Source organism: Salmo salar, chromosome 07, assembly GCF_965601325.2.
Source record: "Salmo salar chromosome 07, fSalSal1, whole genome shotgun sequence".
Lineage (NCBI taxonomy): Eukaryota > Metazoa > Chordata > Actinopteri > Salmoniformes > Salmonidae > Salmo > Salmo salar.
The window spans coordinates 51,169,163-51,191,054 of record NC_138297.1 but is presented as its reverse complement, the minus strand read 5'-3'; the positions used below and the strand labels follow the sequence as shown (position 1 = coordinate 51,191,054).

At 41.5% G+C, this 21,892-nt stretch overlaps 1 protein-coding gene and 1 long non-coding RNA gene across 3 annotated transcripts in view; one reads left to right on the top strand and one right to left on the bottom strand.

Annotated features, from left to right (window-relative positions):
• Positions 1-11,708, bottom strand: part of LOC106609416 (PRKC apoptosis WT1 regulator protein) — a 92,179-nt gene extending 80,471 nt beyond the window's left edge. For both annotated transcript variants that reach the window (XM_014208216.3, XM_014208218.3), the window contains exons 1-2: positions 11,356-11,708; positions 10,328-11,045 (exon numbers count right to left, since the gene is read on the bottom strand). In XM_014208216.3, the coding sequence (XP_014063691.1) occupies positions 10,328-10,888 (561 nt within the window). In that variant the 5' untranslated portion in view covers positions 10,889-11,045; positions 11,356-11,708. The remainder of the gene's footprint in view (positions 1-10,327; positions 11,046-11,355) is intronic.
• Positions 10,507-17,239, top strand: LOC106609417 (uncharacterized). The gene is made up of 3 exons (XR_001329697.3): positions 10,507-10,651; positions 15,472-15,540; positions 16,895-17,239. It is a non-coding gene; the product is annotated as an uncharacterized LOC106609417 (long non-coding RNA).
• Positions 17,240-21,892: the final 4,653 nt, after the last annotated feature.

Genomic DNA, 21,892 nt, shown 5'->3' with positions numbered 1-21,892 from the left:
AGGATGGCATGTAGTTACTTTAATCCTCTGAAACACATTCATTCGTCTTTGTTTGGTTCAACAACTTAAAGATCAAGGCTTTATATCCACAGACACTTTGAACCCACATTTTCATTCGATTTAGAGTGTTTATCGGCTACATTCTCAAGCTGTTTTCCTGAACCACTTTTTCCATTTGGTTCCTCTTTTGATGTGAGCCTGCCTGGCTGTATTTTCCATAAATCAACAAGATGAGCCACACTAACAACATACACGTCAACAGTCTGAAGAAATTTAATGTTCTAAGCATTATGAATTCCTCCCATTTCTCCGGCTTCCAACAAATCAACTTAAGCCTCTTCAGGTATGCATGTAAAGTGAATGTGTTTTTAAAGATGGAAAGCTAGGCTTAAGACCCCCCCCCCCCCACCCAACCGTCCTCCCAGCAGCACACAGTGGAATGCCAAAGACTCCTGACAGCCTCCACCAGAAGACACGCTCTCCACCCAGTGAAGCAGAATGAAAAGAGCAAAGACTTTTATGACGTATGATTTGCATGTTCATTATTCATCCCCTTGGTTAGCTATATTGTTATGCTGCCGTGTCTGATACGGTAGCCTACTTCTGCTGACGCTTATCAGGGGACAAAGTCTGACAGGGAACCATGGTGCCATAATGGGAGGAGAGAGAACCCATTGGCCTGTGGTGGTGCTGGATCTCTCTAGCTGTGTGTGCAGTACCAACATAACGTTCTGGAACTCTTTTAGATCCACTATAAAGAGCTCATCCATAAAAATTAAGCGAAAGGTTTTACCAAGAAGAACACCCCAAAACAACTCTTTCCGTGCTCATAGAAAGAGGAGAGAAAGAGACAAGTAGCAGGCGCATACTATTCTGTTCTGTAATGAATCGAAACGGACAGTTCTTCTGAATGCCTAATCATGCAGTGGCCTGATTTCAGCTGACTCACAAATCCCCCACTGCTGCCAAGCACACAGGAATGTCCAACAAACAACACACACACACCACAGCTACTGTCAATCAGCAAGCTGATCAGAAGACAAACCCCAATCCACTTAATCTCTCTATGGGATCTCTGCATGCAGCAGCTGAATGTGGCAGCCCAAGCTTCCACAAGAACACAGTGGGGGGGCTAAGCGGCAGTTTCTAAAGGGGAGGCATGAAAACCACTACCCCATGCGTCCGTGTGAAACCATAAGCTATTAGTAGATATCAGGGGCAGGACATTTCAGTTACAATAACATGCAACAGTTTATGTTAATACTATTAGCGTGATGGCTGGTATTGGAGGGAACAGATATGGAAAAAGGAAAACTTAAGCCTAAACGTATGACAGGTGAAAGGAAATCACTGTCTCCACATCTGCTACTGGATTATGAAGGTGTTAACCTCAATGAGGGGAGCCGACTTAGAAATCCCCATTTAATTCAAAGGAGAAGGCTTCCATGTTCCGTGACACATTTCCAAAGCATTGGCATTTTACTCTAGGTCTTACTGTAAATCATGAAGTGCCTCGTGGGGAATTGGTACCAAATTGTTTGTGTCCAACGAATAGTTTAAAGTATGGGTCAACAACACACCAAGAGGGAAGATCAGTCACGCTATGATTTACTATTAGAACATCTGACTCATCATTCATAGTCACATTCCACAACACAGTAGGACATCAACCTCAACAAGACCATATTAAGTAACCAACAACACTCCCATATTGCTGCACGTCCTGGTTTTGATTGCGAGTTAATGATTGGCCAGTCAGACAGCCACTGCGTCATCCAAGCAGTGACAGAGGAGCATGTAATTTCTCAGGCAAACAAAATGTGCAAACAGGCGTCTCTGTAAAAGGTAGATTCATAGGGTCCGGCATACTACTGTCCATTGGGACCAAGACTGTGTGGTTCTGTTGTGATAAAGGGAGGGGAACGGGTTGTTACTCATTCAGCAGACACGTGCTCCAGACGTCAATGCCCATTGACCCTGGGCAATCAGGTTTGCATTCTTGGAGAGAGGCAGAGCAGGGGAGCAATAATAATCTACCACATGGAGCTCCTATAGCCTCATAACTAAAAGAGCACTGACCCAATTACAGCAGAGAAATCTATGGCCTGGGTTAGAACAGAACACTCTACAAACCTACACATTCAGAACAGGACTCCAAATTAGGCAGGCTATTTTCTTGTCAGGCCTGCTGAAATGCATACATTATCAAAAATACCCCTGTGCTGTGATCGTGTTTTGTTACAAAACGTTTAAAACTGGATTCCTTGCCAGAAAGTGAGCTCATTAACCTGTGACAAGCAAAGAGGATGTGGGGAGGAAGCAGAGGCCAGGTCAGTCAGAGAGCTATTAGAGGAGCAGCCAGGACTACTGTATTCTGAGTGAAGGCTCCAGTTTTCACATACCCTTGGTCTGATTAAGTGATATGATTAAACCTGACAGGGTAATGGACGGCTATTCACTGGGCCTCACCTAGTCAGAGGGCACATTAATGAGAGCTGTCGTTTACGCAACATTCCAAAAACATGCACAAAACCCTGTGCCACATCCCATTAGCGGGAGCGGGGTGTTTTATGAGGTGCTGAGAGAACTTCGGGTGCCCCCTGTATTAGGGGCCTACTTGGTAACCATGTCATGGAACAATGCGAACAGTAGTTCCACATTCTTCCTCCTCCACAACTTCCTGTGGAATTCCCCTAATTTTCACCACACAGCTCTATTGGAACTTCTTTCTATTAGTCCCACCCCTCATAACATATTTTGCGAAAGATTCTCGTAAACAATCTACAACTCCTGCTAATTAGTCAACCTGTCAAATGTTCTTGTAAACTCACATAACTGGCAAAGGAGCCTGGGTATTAGAAAAAAAAGGGGGAAAAAAAACACTCTTTGGATTAGAGTTTAACATAACTTCACAAATAACTTTTGTTCCACCAACAACCCAAAACCATGCCCAAATAATTCCTTGCTTATCCAAGTCCATGATCCAATCCCTATGGTATTTCCAGTGATGATGTGACCTTGTTTGGGAAAGGTTTTAGGAGCAAGTAAAACAGGTTCCACCCAATGGCACACTTACATTCATTTAAAACAGATGTATAGAAAGCTTTACATTTTATCTAATTACCTTACAATTAAATAACACCCTATTGCACTGATACTCAAAACTTTCCCTGGCCATTGCTTTCATGCCTATTAGAAGAAGTGAATGACAACTCCATAACTGCAGTCTGTGGGAGGCCTTTAGAACATAATAATTTATGATCGTTCTACAGCAGGAAGAGGGGTATCTTCAGAGGTGGAAACTGAACACAGATGGATGAGCGAAAGTACCACAGCCCCAGCATAAGGTAAGGAAGTAGAGGAGCTAAAACATATACAGCTCCCAGAGGACGGGCAGAGAGTGTAGCAGCATGAGAGGTCTGCCGCGCTAGGATGTGTGATTTGATTTATTAGGATCCCCATTAGCCCACGCCAACAATTTACATACATTTAAAAACAACATGTATTGTGTGTGTGCATGCATCTATCAGTTACATATACAGTACCAGTCCAAAAAAGTTTGGACACCTACTCATTCAAGGGTTTTTCTGTATTTTTACAATTATATACATGGTAGAATAATAGTGAAAACTATGAAATAACACATATGGAATCATGTAGTAACCAACAAAGTGTTAAATAAATCGAAATATATTTTATATTTGAGATTCTTCAAAGTAGCCTTGATGAGAGCTTTGCAGACTCTTGGCATTCCCTCAACCAGCATCATTAGGTAGTCACCCAGAATGCATTTCAAATATATAGAGATGTTTTTTTCACCTTTATTTAACCAGGGAGGCCAGTTGAGAACAAGTTCTCATTTCTACCTGCGACCTGGCCAAGATAAAGCACAGCAGTGCGACAAAACAACAGAGTTACACATGGGATAAACAAACGTACAGTCAATAACACAACAGAAAATCTGTATACAGTGTGTGCAAATGAAGTAAGGAGGTAAGGCAATAAAATAGGCCATAGTGGCGAAGTAATTACAATTCAGCAATTAACACTGGAGTAATAGATGTACAGATGAGGATGTGCAAGTAGAAATACTGATGTGCAAAAAAAATCTGAAAAAAAAATATGGAGATGAGGTTGGTTGGATGGGCTATTTTACGAGGGTATGTTTGGCAGCATGAGTGAAGGAGGCTTTGTAGTGAAATAGGAAGCCGATTCTAGATTTAATTTTGGATTGGAGATGCTTAATATGAGTCTGGAAGGAGAGTTTACAGTCTAACCAGACACCTAGGTATTTATAGTTGTCCACATATTCTAAGTCAGAACCGTCCAGAGTAGTGATGCTAGGCGGGCGGGTGCGGGCAGCGATCGGTTGAAGAGCATGCATTTAGTTTTAATAGCGTTTAAGTGCAGTTGGAGGCCACGGAAGGAGAGTTGTTTGACATTGAAGCTCGTTTGGAGGTTTGTTAACACAGTGTCCAAAGAAGGGCCAGATGTATACAGAATGGTGTTGTCTGCGAAGAGGTGGCCTTGTTAACAGGTGTGCCTTCTTAATGTACCCTTCTTAATGCGTTTGAGCCAATCAGTTGTGTTGTGACAAGGTAGGGGTTGTATACAGAAGATCCTTATTTGGTAAAAGACCAAGTCCATATTATGGCAAGAACAGCTCAAATAAGCAAAGAGAAACGACAGTCCATCGTTACTTTCAGATATGAAGGTCAGTTAATCTGGAAATTTTCAAGAACTTTGAAAGTTTCTTCAAGTGCAGTCACAAAAACCATCAAGCGCTATGATGAAACTGTCTCATGTGGACCGCCACAGGAAAGGAAGACCAGAGTTACCTCTGCTGCAGAGGATAAGTTCATTAGAGTTATTAGCCTCAGAAACTGCAGCCCAAATAAATGCTTCACAGAGTTCAAGTAACAGACACATCAACATCAACTGTTCAGAGGAGACATGGTTGAATTGCTGCAAAGAAAACACTACTAAAGCAATAAGAAGAAGAAACTTGCTTGGGCCAAGAAACACAAGCAATGGACATTAAACCAGTGGAAATCTGTCCTTTGGTCTGAGGAGTCCAAATTTGAGATTTTTGGTTCCAACCGTGTCTTTGTGAGACGCACAGTAGGTGAACGGATGATCCCTATGGTTCCCACCGTGAAGCATGGAGGATGGTGTGGGGGAGAATGTGTGATGGTCTGGGGGTGCTTTGCTGGTGACACTGCTGGTGATTTATTTAGAATTCAAGGCACACTTAACCAACATGGCTACCACAGCATTCTGCAGCGATATGCCATCCCATCTGGTTTACGCTTAGTGGGACTATCATTTGTTTTTCAACAGGACAATGACCCAAAACCCACCTCCAGGTTGTGTAAGGGCTATTTGACCAAAAAGGAGAGTGATGGAGTGCTGCATCAGATGGCCTGGCCTCCACAATCACCCGACCTCCACCCAATTGAGATGGTTTGGGATGAGTTGGACCACAGAGTGAAGGAAAAGCAGACAACAAGTGCTCAGCATGTAGGAACTCCTTCAAGACTGTTGGAAAAGCATTCCAGGTGACTACCTCATGAAGCTGGTTGAGAGAATGCCAAGCTGTCATCAAAGCAAAGGGTGGCTACTTTGAAGAATCAAAAATATAAAACATATTTTGATTTGTTTAACACTTTTTTGGTTACTACATGATTCCATATGTGTTATTTCATAGTTGATGTTTTCACTATTATTCTACAATGTAGAAAATAGTAAAAAATACATTTAAAAAAAACCTTGAATGAGTAGGTGTGTCCAAACTTTTGACTGGTACTGTACATGTCAGTACATACACACAACAAGTAGGTCACATGGTGGAGAGGCGTCGTGCTGTGAGGTGTGCACATTCCCACACCTTCTGGATGTGAGAGTCAGACTGGCTTGACCAGGAATTCTTTTGAAAGCAAGAGGGGTGATAAAAATATAAAAACTAGAGAGCCAGGCCACTTTATCACATCAATGTTACATTCCCCAGGGCTTCAGTACAGGTCAAGGGGGGAGTTCATGTAGTTACAGGGCAAAACTCTGTCTCACCACATACCATATTTTCTGCTTTACCCCTCATTGACAGCACTGCTACTTTAAGCACAACTATAGCAAGTGATGCTGAAGAAACACTGGGTTTCAACATGACAGTATGTCACTCAAGAGGGTTTACAGATGTTTAGATGGTGTAATTGTAGCATGAAGGCTTTGAAATACATTTGTGGTCTGTCTGCAGATAAAACTCAACTCACTCACCTGGAGAGAGCCTGTTGTGCATATATCCAGAGCTAGATAGGATCCGATGGATCTTTAGAAACGGTGGGTTCAAACTGTGCTACCTTGTTGTAGCCTCACAAAACAAAACTGTTGCAGTTTGAGCTCAAAATGATAATCCAACCAATCAGGCTGGAGCTGTGGCTTTATCTCCCAATGGGCCATACACATTGTGAGGCAAAGCCAACTGGTAAGCAATGGGCCTTCCATGTATTAGCACTTTGTTGATGCAGATTCTCATAGGAAAACAAAATGTTAGAATCACATTGCTTTGTCCGTGGAGTGAAAGATATCAGCATGATTATGTACAGGGAACACACACTCCTCTTAGCTCATGACAGATATGCATAAAATACACAAAAGTGATTAAACAGCAACCAGGAAGAAGCTCTGAGAAATCCCCTCGGCCCTATCCTTTTTACATTTGACATTTCAGTCATTTAGCAGAATTAGGGTTGAGTGCCTTGTTCAACGGCCCAATGACAGATTTTTTTAACAAGTCGGCTCTGGGATTTTAACCAGTGACATTTTGGTTCCTGGACCAGCGCTCCTAGAATCGCTAAGCTACCTATCGCCACAGTAACGGAATTACGCTGAGACTCACTTTAAAATGTATGCTAAACAAACAAAAAAAACATTGATTTCAAAGTTTAACAAACCGTACAACTCTATGCACATTTGGTACAATTTACACAGAAAATAAATAAATAAACATTTACTGGAAAAACAGCGCAGATGCAAATTTTGTGTTTTTGCTAAATTTCCCATGGAAAACGTTAAAAGTAGCCCTTGTGCATAGAGTTGTATGTTGTTAAACTTTGAAATCAATGCTTTTTGTTTGGTATACATTTTAAAAGTGAAAAATGTGAGTTTCAGCATATTCCGTTAGCATGGAATTGCCCAGTGCTAATTGGCACCAATGTGTAGCCTGCCCTATCATACCGCCTGTTCACGTTGCTACTGACAAACGGCCCTGGGTGTTCCAGACAACAGCCTTGATCAGAGAGATCCAGCCCTCCACATGAAACAAAGTTCACGCACCCGAGTGAAAGCAACTCAAGTCTCCAAGCAGAGCCTTATAACACACTGCTAGTCATAAAACATGGATGGCCCCAGACAATGAGGCTCATCAACTAGGCCTAAGCCACTGTGAGGCCAACAGGAAACGGACCACTGACTCAACACACACATTCTAAAGAGAGAGAGAAAAGGAGAGAGAGCGAGATTGAAGATAACGCTGTCTGAACGCTGTCTGAGCGTGAACTTAAGCAGTATTTCATTGTTCAGTAAGCATTTGTTAAGCAGGTCAGAGGTCCCCAACAGCCAGTAGACACATACCATTCTCCATCAGAGAGGGTGAGACGGACAGGGAGGCTGAAACGAGACACCTTCCTGGAATGGAGGAGGTGGTCCTAATTGACAGTCCACAGAAAAGCCAGTGTTTGCTTCGGTTAACCGTGAAGCCATTATCAGCCCATCATAGGGAGAGTGGCGCGATTGGGTTCCCTATTGCTCTGAGACCCCCTCAACAGCTATTGTGCCCCACAGAACATGCAGGCTGATTATGCCCCAGCATACCTTTTCAATAAAACTCATAACACAAGGGGCCTTGTGTGAAGAGGGTCCAAATCATACAGTGATCGCGATGTCGGGGTTTAGAGTTACCATGGACAGATGCAACGCAATAAACACAGGCAATATTGTTGCATGGGGCATGATCGCACATAGTTTGGCATGATCTGTGGGGTTGAAACCTAGCATTACGGCTTGGCTTCTGACAAGCTTCTCAAACTCCTTGATTGGCACTGCCGACCGCCTAATAACAGGCTGTCACCAGCCAACTGAGACACTGGTCAACCTCCAGGTGAAACTCCAGTCGGCAGCATGCTCTGGGTCTGGGCAGCTGTCAGAAAAGCCAGAACCCTAATATGTAGACTACACTCTGTGGCTTCAAGGCACTGAGCCAGTGTCAACATCATAAAACATGCCCGTTATACAGTGCCTTCAGAAAGTATTCATACCCCTTGATATATTCCAAATTTTATTGTGTTAAAGCCTACATTAAAAATTTATTAAATCGAAAAGATTCTCACCCATCTACACACAATAACTCATAACGACAAAGTGAAAACATGTTTAAAATTTGTGCAAATTTATTGACAATGAAATACAGAAACATCTAATTTACGTAAGTATTCACACCCCTGAATCAACCTGTTAGAATCACCTTTGCCATCAATTACAGCTGTGAGTCTTTCCGGGTAAGTCTAAGAGATTTGCAGACCTGGACTGTACAATATTTGCACATTATTTATTTTTTATTCTTCAAGCTCTGTCAAGTTGGTTGTTGATCATTGCTAGACAGCCATTTTCAAGTCTAGTTATAGATTTTCAAGGAGATTTAAGTCAAAACTGCAAGTAGGCCACTCAGGAACTTTCAATGTTGTCTCCCAGTGTCTGTTGGAAAGCAGACGGAACCAGGTTTTCCTCTAGGATCTGCCTGTGCTTAGATTTATTCAGTTTCTTTTTATTCTATAAAACACTGGAGTCCTTGCCGACGACAAGCATACCCATAATATGATGCAGCCCCCACCATGCTTGACAATATGAAGAGTGGTACACAGAGATATGTTGAGTTGGATTTGGACCAAACATAACACTTTGTATTGAGGAATTAAAGTTAATTTATTTGCCACATTTTTTTGCAGTTGTACTTTAGTGCCTTACTGCAAACAGGATTCATGTTTTGTAAAAATGTTATTCTGTACAGGCATCCTTCTTTTCACTCTGTCATTTAAGTTAGTATTGTGGAGTAACTACAACATTGTTGATCCATCCTCAGTTTTCTCCTATCATGGCTTCATGGTGAAATCCGAGTTGTTTCCTTCCTCTCCAGCAACTGAGTTAGGAAGGACGCCTGTATCTTTGTAGTGACTAGGTGTACTGATACACTATCCAAACTGTAATTAATAACTTCACCATGCTCGAAGGGATATTCAATGGCTGATTTTTTATTTATTTATCTACCAATAAGTGCCCTTCATTGTGAGGCTTTGGCTTGAATCTGTGTATGAAATTGACAGCTCAACTGAGGGACCTTACAGATAAATTGCATGTGTGGGGTACAGAGATGAGGTAGTCATTTGAAAATCATGTTAACCACTATTATTGCACACAGAGTGAGCCCATGCAACTTAATATGACTTGTTAAGCACATTTTTTGCCTTATTTAGGCTTGCCTTAACAAAGGGGTTGAATACTTCACTCAAGACAATTCAGCTTCATTTTTTATGAATTTGTAAACATTTCTAAAAACATAATTCCACTTTGACATTATGGTGTATTGTGTGGAGGCCAGTGACACAAAATCTCAATTTAATCCGTTTTAAAAATCAGGCTGTAACACAACAAAATGTTGAAAAAGTCAAGGTGTGTGAATACTTTCTGAAGGCACTGTATACATATAATTTCCCTGATGGTGGAAGTTCTTAGAATAACAGGACAGACATATTATTGAGTGGCGGACTGGTGGTTGACAAGCTTTCATCAGCGTCCCTGCTGCCAGGCTGTGACATGATTTAAGTGCAATAACAATGATACTGCTCTCTCTACACATTTTCAGCATTCTCATGGAGACTTTTTTCATGTCTCTGCTAGACAGAAGGTCTTCATAAACACTCAGCTGCAACAGACATGTTTATGTAGGCCTTTTGAAGGTCAGAAGAACATTTTTTAACCCCATTTGAATACTTCTCATTAGTCATTAAAGCTACTCAGTCTCAAACCATTATTTTCCCACAAACGTCCCATTTGGTACATTAAATGTTTGTTTCATAAAGATAATGACAACCTAATGGACAGATAAGTCCATCTTTAATGCCGTCTTTTCCCCAGTGGTTTCATCAACTTTTATTTCTCGCATAGGCCTACAGGTTGCCAGCACAGTGTAAACAGTCTCATCCTACACCATGCATCATGCTTAATAACTAGGCGATGATTTGTAAATAAATGAAAATTACAGACAGCTTGGACTCACCTCGGTGGATGGCATGCTGACAACACCTGTTGATCTGCGCTTTTCCCTCAGCTTTCTTTTCTCTATCTGTCCTTTCCCCTTCCTGGCGCTTGGACCACTGTTTTTCTTCTCTTTGCCTTTACTGGGTGAGGGGCTCTCCTTGTCACTGCCATGGTCATTGCATGCAGTGGGGCTGGACTCTTGTGGGGTGCTGGGTACTTTCTCCGGCTGCGGTGTCTTCTTCAGGTTACTCCCCAGTGTATCCGCTCCTCTGACGGCTGGTGTCGGGTGTGGGTCATCGTCAGGTCTCTTCAAGGCTGAGGAGGATGATGAGCGAGCCATGGGGTATGATGTCCCGCGGTCCGGGTTGCCGTTGTTGTTAAGTTCGGTGCTCGAGGTAGCATTGCGCATCTCACTTTTGTTGCTGTGGCTCCCCAGGGACGCAGGGACAATACCACCAGTGCACGCGCCGGTGGCCGCAGCGATGTCCCCGAGCATTTTTGCCCTCATTTTCTCCCGTTTAGCCTTCCATTCCTCCAGAAAGTCTGTCTGTGCATTTGGTTTAAATCCACCCGTTGCCATGTTCCTTTTTGAATGTGTGGGTTTTTCACCAGTGGCTTTACTAAGTTTGTAAACCTACGCTCCTTCAGCAGTGAATTTGTAATTTCCGTTTTTAATCAGGTTACCGTGCAATCGTCCTTCGCTTCTAATGGCACCACATTTCTCAAAACGACTCGGTCTACAGGTAATGGAGAATCACAGTTAGTGTAAATTTGGTCCAAACTCCAATGAAACGATCTCATTTCGAAATTACTATCCGTGTGTAAAGTGTATCCAATTATTTTTTACAAACTAGCCTTACCATATACAAACAGGGTTTGAACTATATATAACTCATAGCAAAGTTGGTGCTACAGTAGATAATCACAAGTCGATAATTCTTAGAAGTTATATTTTCACCCCCAAAATGTTAAAGTAACTTATTGGAAATAACATGAATCACTTAGTGGACCATTATAACAGTGACATGCATTTCTAATAAGACTCACCTGTTATTTTGCAGTGCTTTCGCTCTCTCAGGTGAAAATTCCGTAGAAACGAATTGTAGCCTACTTCACTGCAAACTCGATTAGTCACATGCAACCTAGGGAACAGTGCGGCTCGGACTCAGCTCCCTCTCCTGGGCTTCTCCGAACCCATACGAAGACTCACGAATACATACGAAATTAAATGGATGTAGCCTATTCCGTTATTAAAAATGTTTGCGTTGTACTTGCTGTGTCTAAACACCTTTCTTTGATATTTTCCAACTAAATGTTTCTTTTTTACAGCATCTAGGCTACAAAGTGGAAATAAACAAGAAGAAAAATGTCTCAGCCTAATCAGACTATATAGTGTATATCCTTCTTAACCTATAGGCTGTATAGGTGGAGGCTGGTGGGAGGAGCTATAAGTCTGACTACACCGCTAGCGTCGCGTGCACGAGCATTGCAAAATACATTTAGAAATCTATATTATTGAATTATTGCGCCAACGAGCATCTGCGTTGCCAAGGGCTAACACGGAACCCAAACTGGCTATCGTGCATAAGTTTATTTTGTCCCCCCACACCAAACGCGATCATGACACCAGGTTAAAATATCAAAACAAACTCTGAACCAATTACATTAATTTGGGGACAGGTCAAAAAGCATGAAACATTTATGGGAATTTAGCTAGTTAGCTTGCACTTGCTAGCTAATTTGTCCTATTTAGATAGCTTGCTGTTGCTAGCTAATTTGTCCTGGGATATAAACGTTGAGTTGTTATTTTACCTGAAATGCACAAGGTCCTCTACTCCGACAATTAATCCACACACAAAACAGTCAGCCAAATCGTTTCTAGTCATCTCTCCACCTTCCAGGCTTTTTCTTCTCTGGACTTTATATTGCAATTGGCAACTTTCATAAATTAGGTGCATTACCGCCACCGACCTTGTTCGTCTTTCAGTCACCCACGTGGGTATATCCAATGAGGAGATGGCACGTGGGTACCTGCTTCTATAAACCAACGAGGAGATGGGAGAGGCGGGACTTGCAGAGCGATCTGCGTCACAAATAGAACTGACTTCTATTTTAGCCCTTGGCAACGCAGATGCTCGTGAGCAGTGTGGGTTCAATAATTGAATAATATAGATTTCGAACTGTATTTTGCACACAACACGAGAGGTGTAGTCAGCATGTAAAATAGAAGTCAGTTCTATTTGTGACGCAGATCGCGCTGCAAGTCCTGCGTCTCCCATCTCATTGGTTTATAGAAGCAGGTACTCACGTGCCATCTCTTCATTGGTTATACCCACATGGGTAAGACGAACGAGGTCAGTGGCGGTAAGGCGTTGGATGAGTCACCCAGCCCCAGAGCGCTTCAGAGGTGAACATTATTTATCAATCAATAACAAAACAGGCATACCAACCCACTATGTGGCTATGTGTGAGGGTCATGATGTAAGTGCATAGTTGTTTCCACACTTCCCATAAGAGCTGGTTTAAAATAACCCTAGGATGAGTGAGGGTGCCAGACTGATTCACAGCGATTTAAAAAATATATATTTTAATTTATTTAACTAGTCAAGAACTAAATTACATTTTATTCGGTTAAGAACAAATTCTTTTTTTGTAAATAATCTTATTTTGTCATTGTAGTGGCCCAACACTCTAACCACTAGGCTACCTGCCACCCTTATATAGTGATGGTAATACAGCCATATGGATGAATGGGAGAAGACTCACTCAGATATCCTAGCTGGGTTCAAACAAGACAGTGACCTTGACTGAACAGCCAGTATGCAGCCAATAGCACCTTTACCATTCACCACACCAGATTAATTATGTGAATGCAGGGGGTGCTATTGGCTGCATACTGGCTGTTCAGTCAAGGTCACTGTCTTGTTTGGGTTGATTAGGTTCTGTTCGGTTTAAGATATTTTACAATCATACCAAACAGAACCTAGGAACCCACTATATTCACATAAGCTGTGATTATGTGAATACGGTTAGTGCTTATTTTCAGCTCTCTTGCAACATGCTTTGGAAGCTGACATACCTCCTGGAGTTATTTACATTTTATTTGGTCCTTATGTTTATGGATCTCTGTTTATGGAAATATACTGCTGCATCTGTTGCGGTGTAGCGATGAATGCATTGCTCCAGTGCAATAACTCTGGTTGACATTCCTAGCTATTCAATCTGTGTTCTCATTACCATTCCACTTCTCTGTGCAGCTCTTGCCTCCCTCTGAGGGCCCATTACTCCATCGCTACTTGCCCCGGACAAGCCCTAAACTTATAGGCTCTTGCTGTTTGAAACCTAATTTCATGCCGTGATAATGGCTCCATAGCTTAGCTGTGCTGCTGCACTGGGTTGGTTACTGCTGAAGGAGTGTGCTCAGGGTCGATATGCAGGAAGCTATAGCCTGTTTCCTAAGGTTGCACTGGTGTTTAGGCAACATTGTCAATGTCCAGATATGTGTTCAATAAAGACATGGCACACAGTCAGAGGACAGGTTTTTTTTTCTGACCATGTGACCTGACCAGGAAAAGCTTCAGGCCCTAGAAAAACTTTTTTTTTAACCTTTAGCAGGGAGTCCCATTGAGACCAAGGCCTCTTTTCCAAGGGAGCCCTGCATGAACACAATTGATAAAATGTGCAACATTGAAACATACAACGTAATAACAACATATAATACTACTAGCAATTTAAGAAGTAAAACACATTCCTCAACAATGAGGTCATCCATTACCAATTGAACTACATTATACATTGTCTATATAATAATCTACTGTTTGTAAACTACATATATTAGGCAGTATTGTACACGTGCTGAAATGATTTATTGGAGATAAAGGAGAAAAGTACCTAGGTGAAAGGAATTAGACACCTTTGTCTTAAAATAGTGGCTCATCTAAGGGTTGAGGTCACACTGCTGCATATTTAGCATTTTTCTGTCTGCTTTTTGGGAAGCTGAAATACGAGAGGGCAGTTGTTGTCGCTCACAGCGGCTCGCTCCATGCCAACACAAACTGTGCTCCTCTTTCAACTAACCCCACTTAGCATTCCAATAATGCATTTCCACTGGGAGAGATAAGTGTGTGAACTCCCTTTCTGAATGTCTCACAGTGTTAAGTCTTATCTCTGGTGGGTTAAAGACATTCTGTAAAAGCAGTCTAGTATTTTCAGTAAATGCCAAGATAACTTTCTCCTCCATGTTACACATAGCCCAGACTGCACATTTCCGGTGGAGTTATAGAAAAATACAGAGTGCAGCCGAACAGTAAAATCTTCATAGCCAGTAATCTCAAAACATAACATAATATCCAACATTTTTGGTTCAGTTTTTTATCCATCCCACAGTTATGCATTAAGTTAAAAGCCATGAGGTGGTCTATAAAAGGAAAATGATTTCCCTTTGTTCAGTTTCAACTGGAGCTTTTTGTGGATATAAACTTAGACTGAGTGGACAAAACATGACACAGACTGACCTGGTTAAACCCGGTGAAAGCTATGATCCCTTATTGGGTTGTGCAACTCAGTATTAGGAAGGTGTTCTTAATGATTTGTACACTCTGTGTATATTGTACTAACTCTATGAAAACATTCACATTCCGAAGGGATACTTTCACCAAACGGCATCATCCCTCACCACTACATAACATTCCCTTATTTACCCATTTTGGGTCATAATACTTAATTTTATGGTCTAAGTCTGAGTCATTATTTCCTTTCTGTAAGTGACTGGACAATCAGACTCACAACACAGACTGCACCATACGCCTTACAAGTTTTGTGAGTGTGTTTGACATACCAGAAGAGCTGAGGAAAAGGCATATGCCTCTCAGCAGAATGTACAACATTGCTGACTGACCCTCTGAAAGAAGCTTGGCCAGAGGCAGGAAGGAAGTGAGGCGGAGACGGACAACAGAGCCCTGGGTGAGACTTCCTCACACACTGAGGGAGTGAGGGAAGAGAGAGATTACCCCAAATGACATGTAAAGAAGTTGACTAGCCACATCAGAACCAGATCATTCTCTACTGAACCAAAGGCCCCAGTCAGGTTTAGGGTTGCCTGTACTCCTCTGGTGATGTGAACTCTGACTCCATGGATCCATTCGTCTCTCTCTCTCTGTCCAGTATGTGTAGGTCCGTTACCCCTCCTGTGCCCTCCAACGGCTGCTCATGCCATCTGCGGGGTGCCATCTGGTGAGTGTGATGTGGTGGGTGACTAAGTGGGACAGTTAGCCAACCTGTTCCATTTTCTGTACCACAGAGTCAGTACATCCCTCTGCTGATTGGCTTCTACTGTGGTTTAGCCAATAGGATGTCAGCTACAGATGTTGCATCAGTAGATGTATCATACCATCGTAGGCAGAGTGTGCATGAATCGATAGCCCTATTTCTGTCTTCCGTTAGCATGTATCCTTCGTCCTCCTGATCTTGACCTGATTTAGTCTATTTAAACTTGTCAGATCACAATGCTTCTTTTAATCATCTACACTAAAAATGTGGGCACAATCAGAGTGTGGACAAGATCAAGACAAAGGCTGCATGTTAGAACCATGTATAAACATGGCTAGAATAGGCTAATATGGTTAGCTGCATAAAAGTGCTGTTGTCTTGTCTGAACTTGCTTTCGTCTAATCCATTCCTATACCCTGAGTGCCTGAATAATATGTGGTTTGTCTGCTGCAGTAAGGCTATGTTTATGACTCCCTGTTTGACACCTCAGTGAAAGGGAGCGGAGAGTATGAGGGTGGGAATGGCAACTCCCAATGTTTTGTAACCCCGTTCCCAACCGCCCAACTGTACTGTACTGTATGTGGGGAATGACAGCGGATACAGAGACAGACAGACACACAGGCAATTTGAACACTTCCAAAGCACAATGTTCTTCTAATTGCTCCAATTAACACTGCGTTTTCATTAATCATGCATCCAACTCGTTTGAATAGTCCAATCGACCAGATCTGGGCTTCCGTAATGCGAGTATGGCACATGTTGTAACAGCCCGGTCAGCTTTTGTACCATTGTCTGTCTGTGGAGCAGAGGGGCTTTGTTCAACCAGCGTGTCTGATACGGGCGGCAGAGAGCTTTGTGCTCGTCAGCTGTTCTGCTCTGCCTCTGTTAGTTCGCTCACACCACACTCTGCAACTTCAGCAAAGTGCAGGACAGAGGAAAGGGAGATGAATAAGGCACAGACAGCAGTGGAAAAAATGAGGAGAGAAGGGAAGGGATCAGAATGCGGTGTACGACAGGAGTTGCTGTGGAGATCTAATTCCCCTCTCTGGATGATTTCAAACCCAGAAAAGCACATAATCTTATGGCAGAACAGTTGTCAGGAATCAAAAAATCAGGCTTCGCTACCAATCATGAGCAGCTTTTGGGTCTAAGCCCCCAGTGATTTGCTTTGAGCCTCAGTGAGGGAAAATTCTACCCTATCAAATACAACAGATGAAGTCTGCCTCTGATGAAATGTTTATGCTTCATTCTATTTACCTACTGAAATCTCAGGAAAACAGATAGGTTGTCATCTAAATGTTTTCTGTCTGGTCCACAGGTTCACAGTGGAGTTTAGGCAAAACAGAACACATTCATCCTTTGCAGTGAGAAGAGCGATTCCAGCCCGTGTGTGTGTGTGTGTGTGTGTGTGTGTGTGTGTGTGTGTCATTAAACACACAGAAACCACTACAACCGTCCTCTAGATGTGTTTGGTTTGATCATAATGGTATCATCAGATACTAATAAGAAATCCACATACGCAGTGTCCTGACTATGTTTCTCAAACACTTGGTCTGTAATGCAAGCATATGACATTATGACAATTTCTGGTCTACAGTACCATTGTACTCTCTCCCTTGGGGATGCTGGGAAAGCAATGAATAAACTACACTAATTAAATCAATTTGTTTCTATAATTATCTCTGGTCATTTTCTAAACCTGGGAAGCTACCCAACTGATATTTTTCCCATTAGCTTTGCGCAAGGTCCTGAAGAAGACAATGTGTTTGAGGTAGCTATGGAGGAATGTCCATATGGACACCAGACACAGACCAGGCTCAGTCCCACTATCATTATGCTTGTGCAAAAAGAAAAAGGAAAAATACAAGTATTTTGCATGCTGACTCTTATCCCCAAAGTATTATCTAAGCTTGGAGTTGGTTCTTTGAAGAGCACCATTGGAGCAGGGCATTCTCTCTGCCAAGAGAAGTCAATGTAAATGATTAAATATTATTTATTAATAAACAACTCCATCAGTTTTATTAGAGATATGTACTGACCAAAGCAGTGAACTGTTGAAACTCTGGCTTGAGGTCTGATCCTCTTAGGTGGATGTAAGATCCTTTGTTCCCCATCTGATCACTGGATCAACTTAACCCTGATTAAATAACTGTCACCAGTATCCATGACATTGGTTGCCACTGATATTGACCTTGTAGTGTATATTCTTGTGTGTATTTATTTTATATAACTTAGTATCACTGCATTGTTGAGAAGGAGCTTGCAAGCAGCAAGCATTTCACTATACTGTTTACTCTGGCTGTATCCTGTGCATGTGACAAATCAACTCTGATTTGATTTGGGAGAGAGAAAAAGAAGAGGAGCAGACAAGAAAGTTTAAAACAATAGATGTCACATTTGATGGGATATTCCCAGTGGTGGTAAAAGTACCCAATCGTCATACTTGAGTAAAAGTAAAGCTAACTTAATAGAAAATGACTCAAGTAAAAGTGAACGTCACCAAGTAAAATACTACTTGAGTAAAAGTCTAAAAGTATTTGGTTTTAAACTTCAGTATTACAAGTAAAAGTATAAATCATTTCAATTTTCTTGTATTAAGCGTACCAGAAGGCACCATTTCATTTTTTTATGACAGATAGCCAGGGGCACACTCCAACACTCAGACATAGAGTTGAAGTCGGAGGTTTACATACACTTAGCTTGGAGTCATTAAAATTCGTTTTTCAAACACTTCACAAATTTCTTGTTAACAAACTATAGTTTTTGCCAGGTGGTTAGGACATCTACTTTGTGCATGACACAAGTAATTTTTCCAACAATTGTTTACAGACAGATTATTTCACTTAAAATTCACTGTATCACAATTCCAGTGGGTCAGAAGTTTACATACACTAAGTTGACTGTGCCTTTAAACAGTTTGGAAAATTCCAAAAAAGGATGTCATGGCTTTAGAAGCTTCTGATAGGCTAATTGACATCATTTGAGTCAATTGGAGGTGTACCTGTGGATCTATTTCAAGGCCTACCTTCAAACTCAGTGCCTCCTTGCTTGACATCATGGGAAAATCAAAAGAAATCAGCCAAGACCTCAGAAAAAAATTGTCTGGTTCATCCTTGGGAGCAATTTCCAAACGCCTGAATGTACCACGTTCATCTGTACAAACAATAGTACGCAAGTATAAACACCATGGGACCACGCAGCCATCATACCGCTCTGGAAGGAGACGAGTTCTGTCTCCTAGAGATGAACGTACTTTGGTGCGAGAAGTATAAATCAATCCCAGAACAACAGCAAAGGACATTGTGAAGATGCTGGAGGAAACAAGTACAAAAGTATTTATATCCACAGTAAAACGAGTCCTATATCGACATAACCTGAAAGGCATCTCAGCAAGGAAGAAGCCACTGCTCCAAAACCGCCATAAAAAAGCCAGACTACGGTTTGCAACTGCACATGGGGACAAAGATCGTACTTTTTGGAGAAATATCCTCTGGTCTGATGAAACAAAAATAGAACTTTTTGGCCATAATGACCATCGTTATGTTTGGAGGAAAAAGGGGGAGGTTTGCAAGCCAAAGAAAACAATCCTAACCGTGAAGCACGGGGGTGGCAGCATCATGTTGTGGGGGTGCTTTGCTGCAGGAAGGACTGGTGCACTTCACAAAATAGATTGCATCATGAGGAAGTAAAATGATGTGGATATATTAACGCAACATCTCAGGACATCAGTCAGGAAGTTAAAGCTTGGTCGCAAATGGGTCTTCCAAATGGACAATGACCCCAAGCATACTTCCAAAGTTGTGGCAAAATGGCTTAAGGACAACAAAGTCAAGGTATTGAAGTGGCCATCACAAAGCCCTGACCTCAATCCTTTAGAAAATTTGTGGGCAGAACTGAAAAAGTGTGTGCGAGCAAGGAGGCCTACAAACCTGACTCAGTTACACCAGCTCTGTCAGGAGGAATGGGCCAAAATTCACCCAACTTATTGTGGGAAGCTTGTGGAAGGCTACCTGAAACGTTTGACCCAAGTTAAACAATTTAAAGGCAATGCTACCAAATACAAATTGAGTGTATGTGAACTTCTGACCCACTGGGAATGTGATGCAAGAAATAAAAGCTGAAATAAATCCTTCTCTCTACTATTATTCTGACATTTCACATTCTTAAAATAAAGTGGTGATCCTAACTGACCTAAGACAGGGAATTTTTACTTGGATTAAATGTCAGGAATTGTCAAAAACTGAGTTTAAATGTATTCGGCTAAGGTGTATGTAAACTTCCAACTTCAACTGTAACTCAGACATAATTTACAAATGAATCTTGTGTGTTTTAGTGAGTCTGCCAGATCAGAGTTAGTAGGGATGACCAGGGATGTTCTCTTGATAAGTGTGTGAATTAGACAATTTTCCTGTCCTGCTAAGCATTCAAAATGTAATGTGTACATTAGGGTATCAGGGAAAATGTAGGGAGTAAAAAGTACATTATTTTCTTTAGGAATGTAGTGAAGAAAAAGTAATCAAAAAGAGAAATAGTAAAGTACAGATACCCCAAAAAACTACTTAAGTAGTACTTTACACTATTTCTACTTAAGTACTTTACACCACTGGAGATTCCATATAGTCCATAGTCTAGCATGGTATGAGTTGCAGTGGCCTCTATACCGTACCATGCATATGAGTACAAAGCACTGTATTATCGACGTGATCTTACCTCCTTAAACCTTTGGTCCTGTGTACTCATCCTCAACCACAGCATAATAGAAAAGCAATATTTGTCACAAAGTGTTTAACAGCAACCCAACCTTGAGGAAGAGCATCTTATTTTAAGAAGGGACTCAGGGCAATGCTCAGCCCCTCTGCTGGCTTACTTCCCTAGGACTGGTCCATCTCTCACTCGCCCCAGTTTCCATCAACTATACAATTAAGCACATGATGGCACGCATAAAAACACAGATGTTACTGTAATATTGGAACATTCAATTGTGTCAACCAGACCACCCAAAAACCACCCATAGCCCTCTATGTTCATAGATATCAGAATTGTAGAGGGGTAGGTAATGACTTGCTTTCTGCAAGTGGCCATAACACACTGCAACCCCCGGGGGGAGGCACCAGCCAAGTTAACTTGATGTTAGACAGTTGCTCACCCTGAAGTAGTTTGACATTTGTCATGGGTCTTGTCCTGGAGGCAGAACTGAGCAAGTTCCCCTTAGACAGACCAGTTTCAAAGTCAAAATTGGCTATATTGAAAACAAAAATGACCTTTTTGGTCTTCATCTAAGGTTAGCCATTAGGGTTAGCAGTGGGTTAAGGTTCAAATCTGATTTTATGACTTTGTGGCTGTGCCAGCTAGTGACCACTTTGCAGAGCTGCCTCCAGAACAAGATTCATGACGAAAAACACGAACCTGCAAGTAATCTATGGGCCAGTGGAAACTAATCCATGGTTGACATGGGTCTAAATCTCATCCCTATTATTGCAGTTGAAACAAACTGACCTGAGGTGGTGGATGTAGGCCTAGAGGAGCATGGTTGTTGGGCTCTCCCCAGCTGAGTTGGGTGTTTCCATTCAATGTGTGTTAAAATAAACTTGAACTTTTACTTGGTACACATGAATAGGAATGAGTAGACATTATTTCTTAAAACATGTACACTCTTGTTTGTTATAAACAAAATACAGGTAGTAGTTTTGACAGAGACACTAACATGGCTAACATAGCCTACTATGTTTGTCGATATAATAACTGTATGGCCAATGACTTACTTTCTGCAAGCAGCCATAACACACTGGATCCACCAGGGGATGCCATCAGCCTAATTTTGTGATAATATATATATGGAAAAAAATATATATATAACAATTTAAAGGCAATGCTACCAAATACGAATTGAGTGTATGTGAACTTCTGACCCACTGGGAATGTGATGCATATATTATTATTTTTATTTTTTTTCTTTATTTTTTTTCTAATTTTGTAATAATGTGCTTATTGGAATTTCAGTTATCTTCCACATTGACAACAAAAAGATAAAACAACAACTACAATAAAGAAGAAAATTAAGAAAAAATGAACAAACATAAGAAAATGAAATACTAAAGCGCAGTTTAAATAGAGTAATTAGGCCCAATACATGGAACGTACAGTATAATCATGAGACAAGTAAACAACCTGCCTAACTGTCGTGTTGTGCGAACGGAACTGTGCATGTGCAGACTGACAAATCAAAGGCACTCCTTCGATATAAAGTCGTTTTTGACCTAAAATAAAACATTTCAGTTATCACTTTCACGAGGTTGGAGTCATAACATGTCCATCT